A 17487-nucleotide genomic window follows, 5' to 3' on the forward strand; every position below is an offset into this window, starting at 1 on the left:
AGCATACCCCCCCCCCCCCCCCCACACCCCGCTCGCTTAGAGTAGTGTGTGCCTCGACTGAGCTTTGATGTTTTCAACCACTTTAGATCAGTTTCAAACTAGGGTGTGTCTTTGAAAGTTTTTTTTCTGCTGTACCACCTCAAATTTGAGTTGGAAATTTTTCTTCATTGTTGCAAAATCTCGGAAATCCACAATAATATTGCGGATTTCAGAGATTTTGCAACAATCGTGAAAGTTGTAAAAAGCTCTCCAACAAAGTGCACACCTCAAACTACAGCAGAAAAAAAACTATCCAAGACACACACCCTAGTTTCAAACTGTTCTAAAGTGGTCGAAAGCATCAAAGCTCAGTCGAGACACGCACCACTCTAGGAGATCGGGAGGAGAAAGGTTATGATTTTCAGTGTGCAGTTATTATTTGCATATAGGTGGAGAATTTGTTGCAAAGTTTGCTATACATTTTCACAAATTTATGTGTTATGTAACGTGTGAAAGGTTCAGCGTGTGTCGTGTGTTCAACAGGCCTGAAAAAGTGCCATTTTGAAATACGCTGTTGCTGAAGACGGGAGTGCTCTAGACTTCTAGAAGTTTTACCGAGATTGTTCCGCCAGGAGCGGAAATAATGTTTCCTGTGAGTTTTGGTCCCACCGTCGACAAAGTTATCAGGGAGTTGATGCCTCCAGTTAGGCAGGAACTGTTGGGAGAAAATCGGAAAAATCACTTAAGGGGTTACATACATGTAGAAAATCACAAAATTTCATAATTCAGAATATTTGTTAAATCCACTCAAAAGATGATTATTAATCACTCCTGAAAGTTTCATGAAGATATTTCATGATTAAACTGAGTAAGAGACGATTTAAGCTCAAAATTTTGCCATGCGCAAAGCGGGCTGTCAAACTTTGTTGGCGTTTTTCTCTAACATCCGAGTTGATTTACGGGTGCCACGATATTACGAGATGGGATGGACCAAATTGGCTGAAATTTGAGGTGAAGACTCTCAAGAGGTATCCCTTGTGCATGACGAAGCCCAATTTTGAAAATTTACTTTTTTAAAAATACAAAAATCAAAAACTAATGATTTTTTTATATGAAAAACACAAAAATATTTTTATCTTTTTTTAAAATAAACTTTTTGAAAATCGGGCTTCGTCATGCACACGGAATTGGTTTAACGAGTCTTCACCAAAATTTTGAGCCGATTTGGTCAAGACAGTGTTGAGATATCGTGGCACCCGTTTTTTGAAACTGCTAACTTGAAATTGCTATATCTCGGTAATGATGCAACCAAATATCTTCAAATTTGTTTTGTTAGTAGGTGAAGATGTGTATTTAAATGCCCTGAGATAGAAATTTAAAAAATGTTGAAGTGTGCGCTCATACTAACCTCTGACTTTTTCGCCGATATACATGTATGTAACCCCTTAAATAAACTCCCCACAATATCACTCGACTCAACCGGGGAGATCTCAAGGCATGAGCTCAGACCAGAAGAGGGAGACATTACCCTCATGGGTCGAGGCGGTTTATAAAGCAGAGGAACGGCTATTAGGTACTTGAATCTTACATCCCAAGTGGGGAAGCTCGATTCATAAGACCCAATTGGTGTGTGTCATCCAAATTAGCGTAGCAAAATTTTTAGACTTTTGGAAAGCTCGGAGTTAACACACTGTCCAGCTGAAGCCTTGCCAGCACTGGTAATAAACGTCCTCTTCAATGCTATGCAGCTATACCTGTACTCTGTTTACCAGAACCTCTTGCTCGTTTTGGTCCTGTTCAACGTCTACCACTTATTCCGAATCGAGCTGGACTCCGAATTCCTCTTCATTACCGATTTCAAAACCATCATTTCAATTAAAGACTCATCGTCATACATCTCATGCTCAGTCATTCGAGAAATATTCCGCATACGCAAAGTTCTCGTCAGTGAAGATCGCCGGGTTAAACGGAACTCTGCTCTTCTGAATCCATTTTCTGCCGTTGATCTGGATGCTGACAGCGGAAAAGCTTGCCCCATGAGCGAGCATATGTCGTACGGCGTAACACACGACCATGAGGCGCAGGTTCTCATCAAGTAGCAAAAGCACCGATTCTTCCTCAGTAGGGCGTGTGTACACAAGAAATGGTCGAACCATTTTGTGTAGGGAGCACCAGCCTGCATTGCAGCATTTATGCGCTGCCTATTATGACAAAGCGGACATGATGGTGTTTGTAACAACTCCCTTTTCCGCTGAAACCATTCCTCCGACCTGGTCATGTCTGCGTTCTGCGACGACTCTGTTCGCCTTCATCGGAACCTACAAGTAAACAATCCGGTCGGTAAAAATGCTCCGCGAAGATGTCAGCGACTAGTTCTAAGTAGTCTCCAACACTCTTCCAGTTCAACCATTTGGCTCTTGCCATTGAAGTCCTGTTACACGAAGGACCAAATTCGGCCAGCTTCGCACATCCGTCGGAGTGAGCCCGTAAAATTTACGATACATGTCCAGTATATAGTCAACCAGCTGCTGCTTTTGGGCCGTTCCACGCTGGATGAAATTTGGTCTGTGCATCGTGGTTTTCGACAATCAATCTTCAAAGCGCATCACATGTCTTGGTGTTGCACGAGGACTGCCAACTTGACCAACTTTTTCACTGGGAATGGAACGTACAGATTCGTTAGACTACCCTTAGATCTTACCAACGCTCCTGAAATATTTCTAGACACGTTGCAATCCGACGTTTTTAGCGGTTGTACGGGAGTGGTCAATTATGAGAATGACATCCTGGAGTATGGGTAGTCTAGGATGGGGTATGACCGGACCTTGGAAGCTGTATTGGAGCGGCGGTGCGATCAAAATCAGTTAAGTTCCTTGGCTTTTGCTTATCCGACGATGGATGGAGTGTCGAGGATGACAAGCGAGCAGCGATTCAGACAGGGATTTGAACAAAGGATCTAAAGCGATACGAAGCTTTCGCGAAGTAGCTGAGGCAATTGGAACCTCTTGTCTTCAAGGAAGATCACATCGTTCTGCCGATTGACCTGCATAACGAAATAGAAAAAGGGAATTCACTTTAAAAAAATAACTTCAGAATTACTTATGAAACTCTTTCAAAAAACACTTAACACTTATCATTCAAGTAAAATCGCGCACTGTTCTTTAATTTTTCTTCTTCAGTCACTAACAAAATCAACTAAACTTCAGCACCGACAGCTGCACCAACTTTTGTTGCGTTTTCTTTGGCCATCTTCGTGCCTTTTTCAAGGTTAAAATATTTGGCACCGGCAGGAATGTTCCCACGGCGGAAACAGCAATCACCACACTACAGTTATGACCCGAACAGCACACCCGCAGTGCAGATGGATCCAATATTTCGGTGACAGTGTAAAACATGTCCCCACGGTGGCAGTGGCAGAAGTGTCCCCAAAAGCAGCACAAAGAGTACAAAAAGTTTGTCAGATTTTCGGCTACCTTCTCGGATGCCAACGAGATTCCTTCCCCCAAACCTGTCATTCCGTGTCTCCCTCTGATCTGATTCACGGACGTCGATTTTTTTTAGGTTAGGTTTGTGATATTTTGTTCCGGCTAACACTAAACCAGCAGCGGAAAAACTCATTTCAACGTCCCCGCGCCCGTACCACACTGAACTTTTTTTTTTCAATAATCCGTCCGAATCTCCGAAAATCCAATAGCGGGAATTCCGGAATCGACGTTTTTCCTCTCCCACGTGACACTTGTCTCGGGTTCTTTAAGCCACAAGAGCAGAAGTCACACACGCACACACGATACAAGACCCCAACGGAACAGCACCACCCCCACACCCCTTTTCCTCGCGGACACTACTTTTAATCAACCTGGATTGGTTCCAAGGACCGTTTTTCTTCTGAAAAATCCGAAAAAGTCGCGCGCGCGCGACTGACCGAACAAAGGAAAGCAAAAGTTTCGCTGTACAAAGCTTGACCATAGTTCGAAAAATCTCGTTCAGATAGCGCTTATGAAGCTTTGCTGTCAGTTTAAGCTCGTTGATGGAAAGAAGTATCAGAAATCCTTAATTGAGCCAGCAAATTTCAGGAGTTGGATGACCTTTTTGGCAGAAGCTGGCAAATTCCTAAAATTTAGGAATTGGATAACTTCTTTTTTTTCAGTGCACATCGTTCTGCCGATTGACCTTGGAAGGACGACAACCTAATAGGGACGTGGCGTTACATCGTGCTGCCATCTGGTTTTTGAAGTGCAAGAGTGGAATAGTGCTGAGTCATCGTCTAAAAATAGTCGGCGTCCTATCTTGCCCTGCAAAATGCAGTCGATAAAGCAGTCGGTTTCGATGAGAAAAAGTGGAAAACGTGGTCTAAAAATACCCAGATCGAAAGTCCGTAAACCCACGATGTTTTGTAAGGCAACGATGTTTTTCGGCTAGTTCGATGAACTGTATCTTGCGCGTTGGAGTGAAAGAGACGGAATGTCTTTGTTTTTCATCGAAGTTTCGATGGTCGTTCTGTCTTTTTCTTGCGTGGTTGCGAATTTTCGGCAGAACTGTCAAACGAGTTTTTTTCCAATCAGGAAGCACGTTCTGATTTTTCTGGTAAGTCTAAATTTGCAAATTAAATTGTTATAATAAATCTAACCAGAATTTGTTTTTTGTCCAGACGACGGCGTGGCCACTGATGAAGATGGCCGGTTGCCGGAATCGCGGAATTGCTGTCTTATGGGCCATCCGTTAGCGCTGTTTGTGCGAGTTGCCGACACTTCCGATGTCGCTGCATGCGCTTGAGGCCAGCGGAGGATCTTGGCTCGGTGCTGCCACTGCTCGGGTTCTTTCTCTCTACCGGTTCCGGGGGAACTGGAGTTGGACGCACCGGTGACCGTAACGACCGCCCCGCTCAGGACGCAAGTCACAAGACAAATGGCATGTGGATGGAACCGATTCCGCAGTTTGTCAACAATACGATCCAGAAGCTGATCTCAGTCCGGAACCGTCGGTCACATGCCGCCCGGTTGTCAGGAAAATCGTTCCAAAAGAGTTGATATTCTGGTAAATAACTAATAGAATTTGCTAATGTCAGTCTAATAGTTTTTTTTTCTTTTTTTTCAACACTTCCTCCAGCCGCAGGAGATAGTTTTCCCCGCAAATGTCGCTCAACAAACTGACCACGCCCGAGTTCCAGTTCCGAGTGCGTACATATACGCGAAAAGCTGGTTGAGATGACAAACTGGAATAGCTTACGCTGACAGGTAAGATGCGAACAGGAGGATTACGGCACCTAGATTGTCGATCCGCAAGAAATGAACAGATGTCACGCAGAATTGTCCCTGATTTGGTCGGCAATGAGTCGGAATTAGCGTGAACACGTAGAGCACCTATTCTGACCTAAAGGATCAAGCTTTTGCATCGTGGCTAGACCACCTGGGAGGTGGACTGGATAAAACGGTGCTGCAGTAGCAACGGTAAAAAGTGCCTTGAAAACTCCAACTCCAACTAACCTTCTCCTCTTCCAGGTCAACAGAGTCGCCAAAGCAATCCAGAAGCTAACCTCAAACCTCCGGGACAGGTAATCTCCGTAATTGATTCACACCGTGTCAAAGTAAAATTAAGATGTAATTGATTGTTTCTATTTGCTTGTCAAATAGGTTGAAGGAATCCATCCGGAATTAGCACGCCATGGCACTGCAAGTTCCCTCGGAACGGAACAGCTGTACACGGGAACAGACTTGAAGGCGGCCACGATGGATGACGAAGATGGTCGAACGATGACTTGACCTGGACGACGGAACAACAACGCCTCAAGAACAAAAGACTAATCGCAACCGCCTGGTGAGTTGATTTAGAAACATGATTGTCCGTCGAACGCAGACGCAGAACTTTGCGCAAGTTTGATTTTCTTAGATCTGTCAGTTTAAAAATCAATTCAATCAATCAATCAATCAATTCAGCGGTTGCTTTGTTTAATGGCCGATGACAGGCACAGAAATCTGCGTCTGCGCTCAACGGATAATCATGTTCCAATTTTAACAATTTGGTTTCTAAAAATAATTCCTTTTTCCGTTTCTCTATTTCCAATCTGTGGTATGAAAGACTCTTAAACAAAGTGTCTTAGATCAAGTCCATCATAAAGTGCACCAACCAACCTTGCGGCGCGAAGATCCCCGAGGTTCTCTGAACGCCGCGGCGTTGTGCCTCGTTGAATACCTCTGTAACGCCCTAGACAGAACCAGCCGTTTCCCCGGGCAAAAGACCAGTGACAAGTTCTACAAAGACAGCGGAACTGGCCTCAAATGCCTACCCGAAACCCTTCACGTTGCGATACCTTTCGGAAAACTCCCAGGCAGGCGTTTGTGTTATTCAGTTACCCGGATCTTGCCTGAAGCTGCCGTTTGACCAGCGCGTGTTTTTTTCCGCCACGAGATTAACAAAGCTCGTCGAATCTCCACAAACGGTCCACGTTGCAGAAACATTGGCCCAAAGGGTGGGCATTTCTGGTTCAATACTGGAGATGTCGGTAAGTTACTTGTTTAATTTGCTAGTTTCAGTGTAAAATAGTTTTGACGTAAGAAATACTCCTTTTTTTCGTCAAATAGGTTGATGGAATTGTCACACGGTACTGCAAGTACCCTGAAGTTCTGCACTGACACGTCCAGATTGGCAAATCAGAACAAGTCCACGTTCCTGGAACTTTTCCCCCGGCCTCTATCCGGAAATGACACCTGCTGGTTGCCTGCTGGTTGATTTCGGCCGCCATCCGGCTTAAGAACCGCCGAAACAGAGTAGCGAATGAAGGTTCCGTGGCAACGTCCAGCACGAAGACTAAATCCCGGCTTAACGTGAGTGTGGGTAGCCGGACACGATGAACACAACACGCACAACACGCGTGCCGGAAGCTTATCTGTCTATCCGGGAAATGCGCAATCGATCGATTACGAACATGCCTGCCTCAAACTGTCCGCAGCGCTGCCCAACGGCACTTCTGCTGAAACGACCCCGCGGCAGGGTCCCCAGAAGCAGCCCAGCTGGATGGTTCCAACGAGACACGACCTCACAAGGTCGTGCTTCACAGAGTACCTCCGTTACCGAGCATAAACTTTGACTTCGGAGACTGTATCATTTTGTCTCAGATCAAAACTTTGGCCTCGTAGTGGTTTGGCCTGGTGGTCCACCTGAGAGGTGGCCAATTAGCAGCCGGTGGCAGCGGACTCAGTGCTAAAGGTAAAACAGTCATTATTTTAATCATCCAACCGTAAATAATTTTCCCCCTTCCAGGTAGTCGGTTCTGGATTCGCAACCGGCAATATGTTCCGTTGAAGCGAATCCGCTTACGAGGACCGACGAGAAGCTGCAGCGCATCGAGGCGATCGCCAAGGACGACGAGTTTGATTACAACCAGAAGCTACAATTTTTGGACGAGGAGTCGGAATCGTACCCGCAGAAGGAGATTCTGGCGCCGTAGGTCAGCAAGCAACAGCTGCAACGCGAACGATAAGAGCGTAAATCGGCTGTCCGTAAACCTCCGCCTCCTTCGCAACAGATTGGCAACGTCGGCGTCGAAGGTCGTAAAATGGATGCCGAGGCCAAGGAACGTCTCAAGTTGCGTCGCGAGAACCAGCGAAGGAAGATAAAACGTGACCAGGAAGCTTCAGGAGCAGCACGATCGCTTCAGCAGCAGTGGTCGGGTGTCGGCCAACAATTTCAAAATCGCCCTGGCACTAGCACGCCCAAATACAGATCAAGCGGAACCGGTCCACGTTTCTAGAACTTTCCCTCAACTGCTATCCGGAAATGCCCCCCGGGACGGCCATGATCTTGAAGGCGACGACGAAGGCAACGCTGCACGAAACTAACCCTGCAAGTGTCCTCGGAACAACGCTCGGAACGACGAACGTGTCCGGGTCCAGATCAATCGATCCGGTCCACGATCCTGGACTATTGCTTTCAAATTACGGTAATTTATTCGTAACATTTTCTTGATCCAGTTCACTAATAGTTTATTATTATTTTTCTAACAGGTTCATGCAATCCGGAGTTGCCATGTGTAACGGCAATGGACTTTCAGGTTCCCTCGGAAAGAGGCAGCACGGAACAGGCTCGATGGATGGTCGCCAACCTGGAAGTGCCCTTGGAACGACACTGAACGAAATGGCTCGACGGTCGCCAACCTGAAAGTTCCCCAACGCTGCACGGAACAGGCTCGCCGGACGGTCAATAAAACCTCCAAGGTTGGCCAACCAGCAGCAGCGAGACCAGCACTGGGATCACGACGATGATCGGCGGGACTCTTCGTCGGCGGCGGCTCCCTTCATGGAGCCGGAGATAGTCGTTCAGCGTAGTCAACCAGAAGCTAGTTTTCAGACGACGAGTCGGAACCGAGTCCGCCGAAGGATATGCCGGGGCCAACAACAGCAACAACTTCACCAGCAGGAAGAGGACAGGGGGATGGTTTGGAGTCGCGAAGTGGAACCCGAGCAGGACCGAGTGGAGCAGGAGCAACGCGAACGCCAAGAGAATGAATCGGCCGTCCGTCAACAGCTGCCGCCCTCGCAACAGAATGGCCACATCGCATCAGAGGTCGTAGAAAATGGACGCCGAGGCCAAGGAACGTCTCAAGTTGCGTGACGGCGGTGACATGGTTCCTCGGAAAAACAGGCCGATATCGTCCGGAACTGGTACGCGGGACGACCATGACAATGGCAGCGAAGACAGCCAACAAGTGCCTTCGGAGCAACAAGTGTCCAGGTCCTGAGCAAATGGAACGTTCCAGGAACTCGCCCTCCCCTTAACTGCATTCCGGAACTGTCACGCCGGAAGGCCACGTCACTGCAGATGCCTTCTGTACGACGCACCACGGAACAGGATGAACAGGATCGACGGACTGCTGTCGCGATGCAAGTGCCCTTGGAACGGTCGCTGGACGAACGCGTCCAACTCCAATTCAACCGGAGCAGGTTCCCCTCGTGTAGAGCATTCCTTTGAACACCGTTTCTGCCGGGAACTCGTCCCAATGTTGGTGATGCGGAGGAGCTAAACTAATTGCAGCAAAATAAATGAATTTAATCCTGAAAATAACTGTTTTAATCAAAACAAACCCAATGACAGATGACAGAAAAAGAAGAAGAAGAGCACAAAAAAGGGGTTGATGCGCGTTCGATGTTCCACCCTTACGTCGTTCTTACATCGCCCCCATACGTAGGCCTCTTGCGATGTTCGAACAACCTTGACAGGTTGACGTTTCGGGTGCAAAATACCTTGATTCGGGTCTGATGCGTGTCTCAAAATCAGACCCGCATCGGCCCCTGTAGGCCTGATCGTCGCTCTTACGATCAGACCCGATCGGCCCCGTATTTCTTACTGGGTAGCGACGCCATCCCCCTATGTTTTCTGACGAAGAGAAGCCTGTCGATAATCTGAAGCCAGTTTTATTGCGGACTAGGAAACGATGCTTAAGAAAATCTACGAGCTGAGAAGTCTGACTCCGAAACTGTTGCAGAAGTGGCGTGCATAACCAATAAAGGTCGTTGTTTACGTGTATTCAACTAATGTTGAAACAAATGCGCAATACAAGGAAGTTCTGAAGAGGCCGATCGCTCAATCTAGATCAGATCGGGGCAAAATCTACCGTCGATGAATGGCAGCTTTGGCCAATGAGTTACATGACGGGCGCCAGCACTTGGGAGGGCATTTCAGTTCTTGGATGTTATGGGCCAGCACCGCATAAGCTGGTTACCATAAGGGATGAACAAGCAAGAGTAAACAAAAGTTAACGTCGCGGATTAAATCGCTACATTCTATACATTCATATATCAGGAAAGTATTGAATTGATCAATGAAGTATGTGTTACCAATTAGACTCATAATTTGGAACATATGAGGCAGTCTAGCGCCAAAGTTTGCTTCAGGATTAAAGGAACTCACTTTTCACAGCTGAACAAAACAACTAGTTCTTTAGTTTTCCACAAATTTTTCCGTTTTATTAGTTTCTAGTTTTTACATTATAATAAATAAATAAATAAATTAGGCCAGCAGCTGACAAATAAATAAATAAATTACTACCCAACTAGACAACATTCATTCTTCACGAAATAAATTACGTAACCTGAAGTTTGCTTCTCAACGTGGACTACAAGTCCGCCATCAAGAACATTCTCTCAATGCTTTTTCCTAAATTCTAACACTGTATACCGACCACCTGATATACCCACGATTTTTTAAACATTATTTTGTTCACTATACCTTTCAACTAGACTGACTAACATTAACTTGTGTATGTGTGTGTGTTGAACAGCAAAGACCTATGGTTAGAACTAGTAATGCTTAGCTTGTGTAGCTCTACTGAAAACATTTTTTTTGTTTGACTTATGCGTTAGGTTGTGTTTAATTGTCTCCTACGTATATCCCGTCTTGGCTAGTTATTTACACTTACGAGTCGTGGCTTGTTCTAAGGTCTGGTTAAGGTTAGTTTCCTGTGCGAGTTGTGTTCCGAAAATCCGTTGCATGTCCTTGTTTCGTATCGATTGTGAATGAAATGCTAGGCTAAGTTTTTATTCCCACTGAAATTGCAAGACTTTTCTGAAGTACTTCAGTATTTCACCCCTTAACTAAGTCACTGTTTGAAGTGTTTTTGCTTTTTGCACTGAGGTAATCCACACTTTTGTTGAGCAACCGTTTTCATCTCCGTTTGACAGCCCTCAGCCTTTTTACTTCTTCTTCTTGTCAATGTTGATTGTACAGAGCGAGTAAACCTGCCGACAGTCCCGCTGGTCCTGGCCATCCCGGGCGGCCTGCACGTACCGGTAGAACCGAATCACCGCAGCGTTCGTCGCCGTTGGCTTCTGCAGCTCCGTTGCGTCCCTGGGTTGAGAAGAGGAAAAAGAGCGTTAGCGTTTGCGTTGTGATGATGTTTGGATTGCCTACCGACAGGCGTTTAATTTTGCTCAGGTTAATGTTTTATGCTTTTGTGCAGCATAAGTTGAAAGGAAAATTAATGTTGGTGGTTTTGTGGCGGCGGCCTGAGTTCCGTTCCAGCTCGCCGCGTGTTCCGTGGCCAATTAGCCATGATTGATAGTTTCATTAGGGGACAAGAGGTGACTTCAATCAAGTGAGATGTCTGTATTTTGCGGGACAAATTAGTACCTTCCCCGGCTTTGTCGAAGGAATGTGTTATAATTTATAGTCATGAGGTGACTGACTGTCGACTATTTTCAAAGAAAGTGAAGGTCTGCAATGCGTTTTCTTGATTGTTTCACCTACATTGTGTTTGAAGAGCAATTTCTCTGCTTCTTAATTGAGAAGAAATGAAAAAAAAATATGGGTTCTTCCAATCACGAACAGACACAGTAATAACCATCATTCATTAGCCAACCAATCTTCCGAATGCTTGTTAATGATTTCATAACATTTCTCCTGATGATAGGAAATCGGCAAATTTTACAGTAATTAAAACACCTCATCCGAAAACAAACTGCATCATCGTTATTACGCAAAAATTTCACCAAAAGAACTAGATCACTCGGTCGGTCTCAGATCAATCATTCAATTTGCTAACTGCCGGCACCGCAATAACCGAATTCTTTCAAAACCCCGATACTTTCGATCCGTTCTTTATCAATTCATCTCTTCTCTGATTCTCTTTCAATTGCTAAAGTTTTCTCTTTCTCTTTCTCTTTCTCAGCTGAGAGAAATTGTATCGCTCATCAGAGTTAAAGTGAGAGCCTATGCAAATTAAGCCGGCAGATGAAGCAGCTTAGAGCGCTAATGAAGCAAACCTTCCCCCTTCAGTTTTTAAGTAGACCCTCAGGCGCTTAACGGAAAGCGAAATTTTGCACACTTTTTGTTAGGATAGGCTAAGTTTGAGGAGATTGCTCAATGAAGACTTACTTATAAGCAGAAAAATATTTACTCACATATTTTTTGAAGCTCGAAGGGGGGAAAATTTAACATGTATTTTGATTTTTTAAATTATGCAAACATCACAAACAAACAAAAAACGAAGAAACATTTATTTGATTCTACTTTAGTAGATTGAATTTTAATTGCATTTAAGGTTTCCAGAAAAATAAGCGAATCGAATCCACGAGAGGTCCAAGCCAATCTATCATTTTCGAGATGATAGGGTTACACTTTGGATTCATGGCTTGGTCTCTCAAACATGATGCTTGTATCGACTATTTGGAGCCCAGACAAATGGGATATAGGGGAAGGTGGGGCAAGACGACCATATGGGGCAAGAGGAACAATTGCTCGTATGGCCGTAATTTTTACCATTTTGATTATTTCCAGAATGATGAATTGTTGCTAGCAATGCAATTAGCTGATTCTACTACCACATAACCGCTAAAACCTTTTTCAGTTTGACAGCTTGCCCAGAGCAGACGTGTGTGGAGTGCGCCCTAAAGGCAACGTTCGCGTGCCTCGAGTTGTTTGACGGATGGAGGTGGAAGAGACCTCCGAAACGGATGATTTTCAACTCATCCCTGGAAATCGGAAGCGGAAGAAGTCCCCTGAGGTCACCGGAGCTGTCGTCGGAGAAGAAAAAGTGGAGCAGAATCTGCCCAACAACAACAAGTTCAGCCCGCTAGCGGATAACAAAAACAACAACAATGCCAGCCCAGCAGGAGGAGGAGACGCTCCGGCGGTTCCACCACCCAGCCAGTCGGCAGGTAAACAAAAGCAACCACCTTTGGTGGTGAAGAACACCACGGATTTTTACAAGCTCGTGGCGATAGTGGAAAGTTTTAAATTTGGTTTCGACCCGATCTACAAACTAACCCGATTTGGAACCAAGGTGACCTGCTTCTCTGTCAAAGATTTTGACAAGTTGCAAGAGCTCCTCAAGAAGAAGAAAGTGGAATTCTACACCCACGAACGACGGAGCGAACGAAATCATCGGGTAGTTCTTCGTGGTTTACCTTTAGAACTAAAACCGGATGAGGGATCTCAAGCTGGACGCGCTGGAGGTACATGTCATCAAGCGGAAGGAAAAGTCCACCGTGGACGAAACTCCGTATATTGTTGTCTTCCCCAAGGGATACACTAATCTGAAGAAGCTCTCTGCAATGAAGGTTGTGGCAAGCACTATCATCCGGTGGGAGGCCTACCGGAACAAGCGGCCGAACGTGACTCAGTGCAGGAACTGCTTGCAGCTGGGTCATGGAACCAGGAACTGTCACCTCAAGGGGAGGTGCAACAACTGTGGGGGTCCCCACAAGACGGACGAGTGCAAAGTCCAAGAAGCAGAGCCGAAGCGGTGTGCCAACTGCTCTGGAGCCCACGAAGCCACGGACCGCAGCTGCCCCAAGCGTGCGGACTTCATCCGGAGGCGCCAGCAGGCGTCGAAACCAAAACCGCCGGCAAGGAAGGCGGAGAAGCAGAGTCCAGCAGTTCCGGCGTTCACGACGGCGGAGTTTCCTCCGCTGCCGGGCGCAGTTCCGGACGGAAATTCGAAGGATCGCCCTCGACCCGCAGGAAGCAGCCACGGTGGAGCCACGGAGGAGGAAGCCGGGGAGGTGCTCTACAGTTCGGTTCACCTGCAAGACCCGCTTGGACCAAGTAACGCTCGTCTGTTACATGATCTCCAAGTATGGAGTGTAAGGAGTTTTTTTTATTTTTTAATATTATATACAGTAGTTGTTCGGTAACTGGGCGTTATTTAACTGGGCTGCTTTTTAACTGGGCGCTCGATAACTGGGCCGTAGCCCAGTTAAAAAGCAGACAAACGTCAAAAAACCAAAACAAACCAAAATGACCGAGGGGTTAATGGATGCAAAAATCATATTCAATAATTAAAAAAACTTTTTTCATACTTTTGTTTAATTTCAAGTTACAATTAAAGAAAAAATGAAAAGTAAGCATTGTAAATATTTGAGTAACTTTTATTTTTAGATTTCATCTGGAAAATAGTATGCATCGGTGGTCCCCTCGTTATTTTTTGTTCAGCCCAGTTAACGAGCAACATTCGGTGACTGGGCTACGTTCTCAGCCCAGTTACCGAACAACTACTGTATTAGATTTTAAACCGATCCTCGGTCCTAACCTGGTCACAGCACCTAAAAGGACCTAATAAAAATAAGTTATGAACAAAAAAAAAAATAACCGCCAAAACGACGTAAACGCCACGGGCCATAAGCACGGTGTATTTTTTCAAGACCTCAAAGATAAAAAAATCGGTATGTCTGATATTTGGCACCGTGAAAGAAGGGCTCTTTCCCGACATTTTGCGGGGTATACCGAAATATTTCGTCGGGGGGTCTAGTGCAACTTTTTTTTTTTGAAGATTATTTTTCGATTCTATGGGATATTTGTTCAAAAAAGTCACAGAAAATCGGTGCATTCATGTTGATATCACTCAAACTTCTTATGAATATGCCTTGGGGACTCTAACCAACTATATTTGACCTCCAATAAAAAAAAATCGAACCAAATTTACCAGATTTCTAGCTTTCTTTGAAATTACCCCAAAATCCAAGCTGGAAACCCCGATACGACCGAAAGTAAATCTTTTCTTTGTACAACTTGTCATGAAATAACAGCAACATATTGCCCAGATACGAATTTGAGCATTAAACAATGCAAACATAGATTATTTTATTTATTTAATTTAATAAGTAATAGGAACCGGAAATTATTTTTTCAATCCTCTGCCACATTTCTCCGATACATTTTAAAACGTTTTAGAATCAATTACATTGTAGAAAACAGTTTTCTGAACAAGTTCCATTAAAAAGTATTACTTTTGGTTCAATATAAGCAGAGATATGCCCAATTTCCTGAAATAAATAGTGCCTTTCTCCAAAATTTTCTTAATTTAATTACCTTTCACATGATGGGCACTGCCTACTAAGATATTTTTTATGATGATAATATTTTATTGAAACATAAAAATTATGACAAGTTTTGACGAAATTCATGAGAATTAATTTAAAGCATTCATTACAAAACTCTGTAGGCAGTGCCCATCGTGTGAAAGGTAATTAAATTAAGAAATTTTGGAGAAAGGCACTCTTTATTTCAGGAAATTGAGCATATCTCTGCTTATATTGAACCACAACTGATACTTTTTTATGGAACTTGTTCAGAAAACTGTTTTCTACAATGTGATTGATTCAAAAATGTTTTAAGATGTAATGGAGTAATGTGGCAGAGGATTGAAAAAATAATTTTTGGTTCCTATTGGGTAATAAACAGCTTATTAAATAAATAAGTTTTGTTTGCATTGTTTAATGCTCAAATTTGTATCCGGGCAATGTGTTGCTATTATTTCATGACAAATTGTACAAAGAAAAGATTTACTTTCGGTCGTATCGGGGTTTCCAGCTTGGATTTTGGGGTAATTTCAAAGAAAGCTAGAAATCTGGTAAATTTGGTTCGATTTTTTTTTATTGGAGGTCAAATATTGGTCAAATATAGTTGGTTAGAGTCCCCAAGGCATATTCATAAGAAGTTTGAGTTATATCAACATGAATGCACCGATTTTCTGTGACTTTTTTGAACAAATATCCCATAAAATCGAAAAATAATCTTCAAAAAACAATGTTGCACTAGACCCCCCGACGAAATATTTCGGTATACCCCGCAAAATGTCAGGAAAGAGTCTGTCTTTCACGGTGCCAAAAATCAGACATACCGAATTTTTTATCATTAGTTTGTTCTAAAAAATACACCGTGAGTACAAGATGCTTTAACCCAATTTTGGGAATTCGTTCAATTTTACTTTCAAGGCACACATGTGTCACGTGCTTTTCTGATATTTGTTTCCATTATTTACTGTATCTTTTTTAACTGGTGTAACCAAATTATTTGAAACTTCAAAAAGTTTGACTCCATCATTCAATGTTTTGAGAATGTTTACCATCAAACTTTAAAAATCAATTTCTCAAAAAGTACTAAATGATGGTTGCCTTTAAAATATTCAAATCGAAAATTATACAACTTTTTTTCATACCTTCTCGATAACTTAAGGTTCAAGTATCTGCAAATTACATAATCCGTTTTTTCCAGGCAAACAATCACGCAACCAGCAAATACAACAGTGCAAAATTGCCACGCTTGTCATCGGAGCGTCATCCGCAAACCGGCAATAAGATATTATAAAATCGCAATTTTCCCGCCCACAAGCCGGGTAGAATCCGCCGGATAATTACCGCATAACCTGACAATAACGGCGGCTTTTCCACGGTCTCCACCACCTCGTGCTAATTGCTGTAATATTATGCCATAGTGCATTCGCTGCACGGTTTTATGTCACACCGAGCGATCTCACGCATGATCACCACCCCAACAGCACCACCCACTGCTGGCTTTGGTTGAAGCCGGGTACCATTATCTTAAGCCGGTAAGGTGCCGAGCAAAAAGCGAAAGCACAACACTATGAACTCATGCCTCGTGAAAGTGTGATCTTTGCCAAGTTCAATGGCTGGCAGCTGCCATCATCAGTCATGCAAAGCCGGCAGGTTTGAAGCTCACATATATATTGCTTGGAGCTCAGTGCAGTACCTAATGATGGCATGCCGGCTAAGGTTCAGTCAAACCCCCCTTTCAGTGATCTATGAAGGAGGGGTGCCCCTGTGCAGATCTAATACAATTACGGGCGTATGAACAAAACAGCAAAGCGTTCGTAATGACTGTGATCATCATCATCAACAGTGATTATGGTGTTGGGGGTGGTAATTTAATGGCATAGATTAGTTATAGGCATAGATGATCAGGTTCGTTTCGTTCATGCATGGCTTGGAACTTGGGAGAACTTTTTGCAACCTCCAAAAAAACCTCATTTAAATTTTCAAAATAAAACTATTGCCAAAGTTACATGAACTCACAATTTTCTTGCATAAGATTACCCCAAAATTGCTCAATGCCACCACAACCGTTCGGGGCGTAATCTTCAATTATTCCTTCCATCATTTCGCAAACAACGCTTTGAAGTGACCTTCAATCCCCTTGGAAATTTCGCGTGCAACACGTGTGCGCAACCACGCCAGACCCCGCTACCGTTCGTTGCCCTCGTTTGGGGTCTTAATTTGATGACAGACGTCGCGTCATTATCATCATTATCATCCGGGGGTCCGTACACCTCAGACACCGGTACATCACAATCTTGAATTTGCTGTTTTTTTCATGACCAAAATTACCTCCATCTACGCCGGCAAGTGAGCCAGCAAATTTTTATAGCAAAATGCGCTCACGTGTGCGCCGATAATTATGGGTGCAACTGACCAGAAGAAAGTGGAGCGTGGAATTGGTCAAAACGCCCAAAAAGTGCCAAATCCAGGCAAGTGTACCGATTGGAGACGTGTCACCACAAAAAAAAAAATGGTGTCTTATTTCCGGTGTCGTGAGCGATTTTGATGAAATTCGCGCAAATGAAATTGTGCCATAAAAACTGCCCCGTCCAATTAAGATATCCTCGCACGGTAGAGATTGCTTCTTGGGCGGCAGGCAACGAACTTTCACTGGCTAAAAACTCACTTTTGAAAGAAACTATTTGGTTTGATGAACTAATTATACAAACGAGCACCTTTTGCT

At 44.2% G+C, this 17487-nt stretch overlaps 1 protein-coding gene across 2 annotated transcripts in view; it reads right to left on the reverse strand.

The window, feature by feature from the left end:
- Window positions 1-10230: 10230 nt before the first annotated feature.
- The window catches only part of LOC120428959 (uncharacterized), a 92365-nt gene continuing 85108 nt past the window's right edge, over window positions 10231-17487 (reverse strand). For both annotated transcript variants that reach the window (XM_052711634.1, XM_052711633.1), the window contains one exon: window positions 10231-10818. In XM_052711634.1, the coding sequence (XP_052567594.1) occupies window positions 10665-10818 (154 nt within the window). In that variant the 3' untranslated portion in view covers window positions 10231-10664. The remainder of the gene's footprint in view (window positions 10819-17487) is intronic.

The sequence above is a fragment of the Culex pipiens genome, chromosome 1 (genome assembly GCF_016801865.2).
Source record: "Culex pipiens pallens isolate TS chromosome 1, TS_CPP_V2, whole genome shotgun sequence".
In the NCBI taxonomy this organism is placed as follows: Eukaryota; Metazoa; Arthropoda; class Insecta; order Diptera; family Culicidae; genus Culex; species Culex pipiens.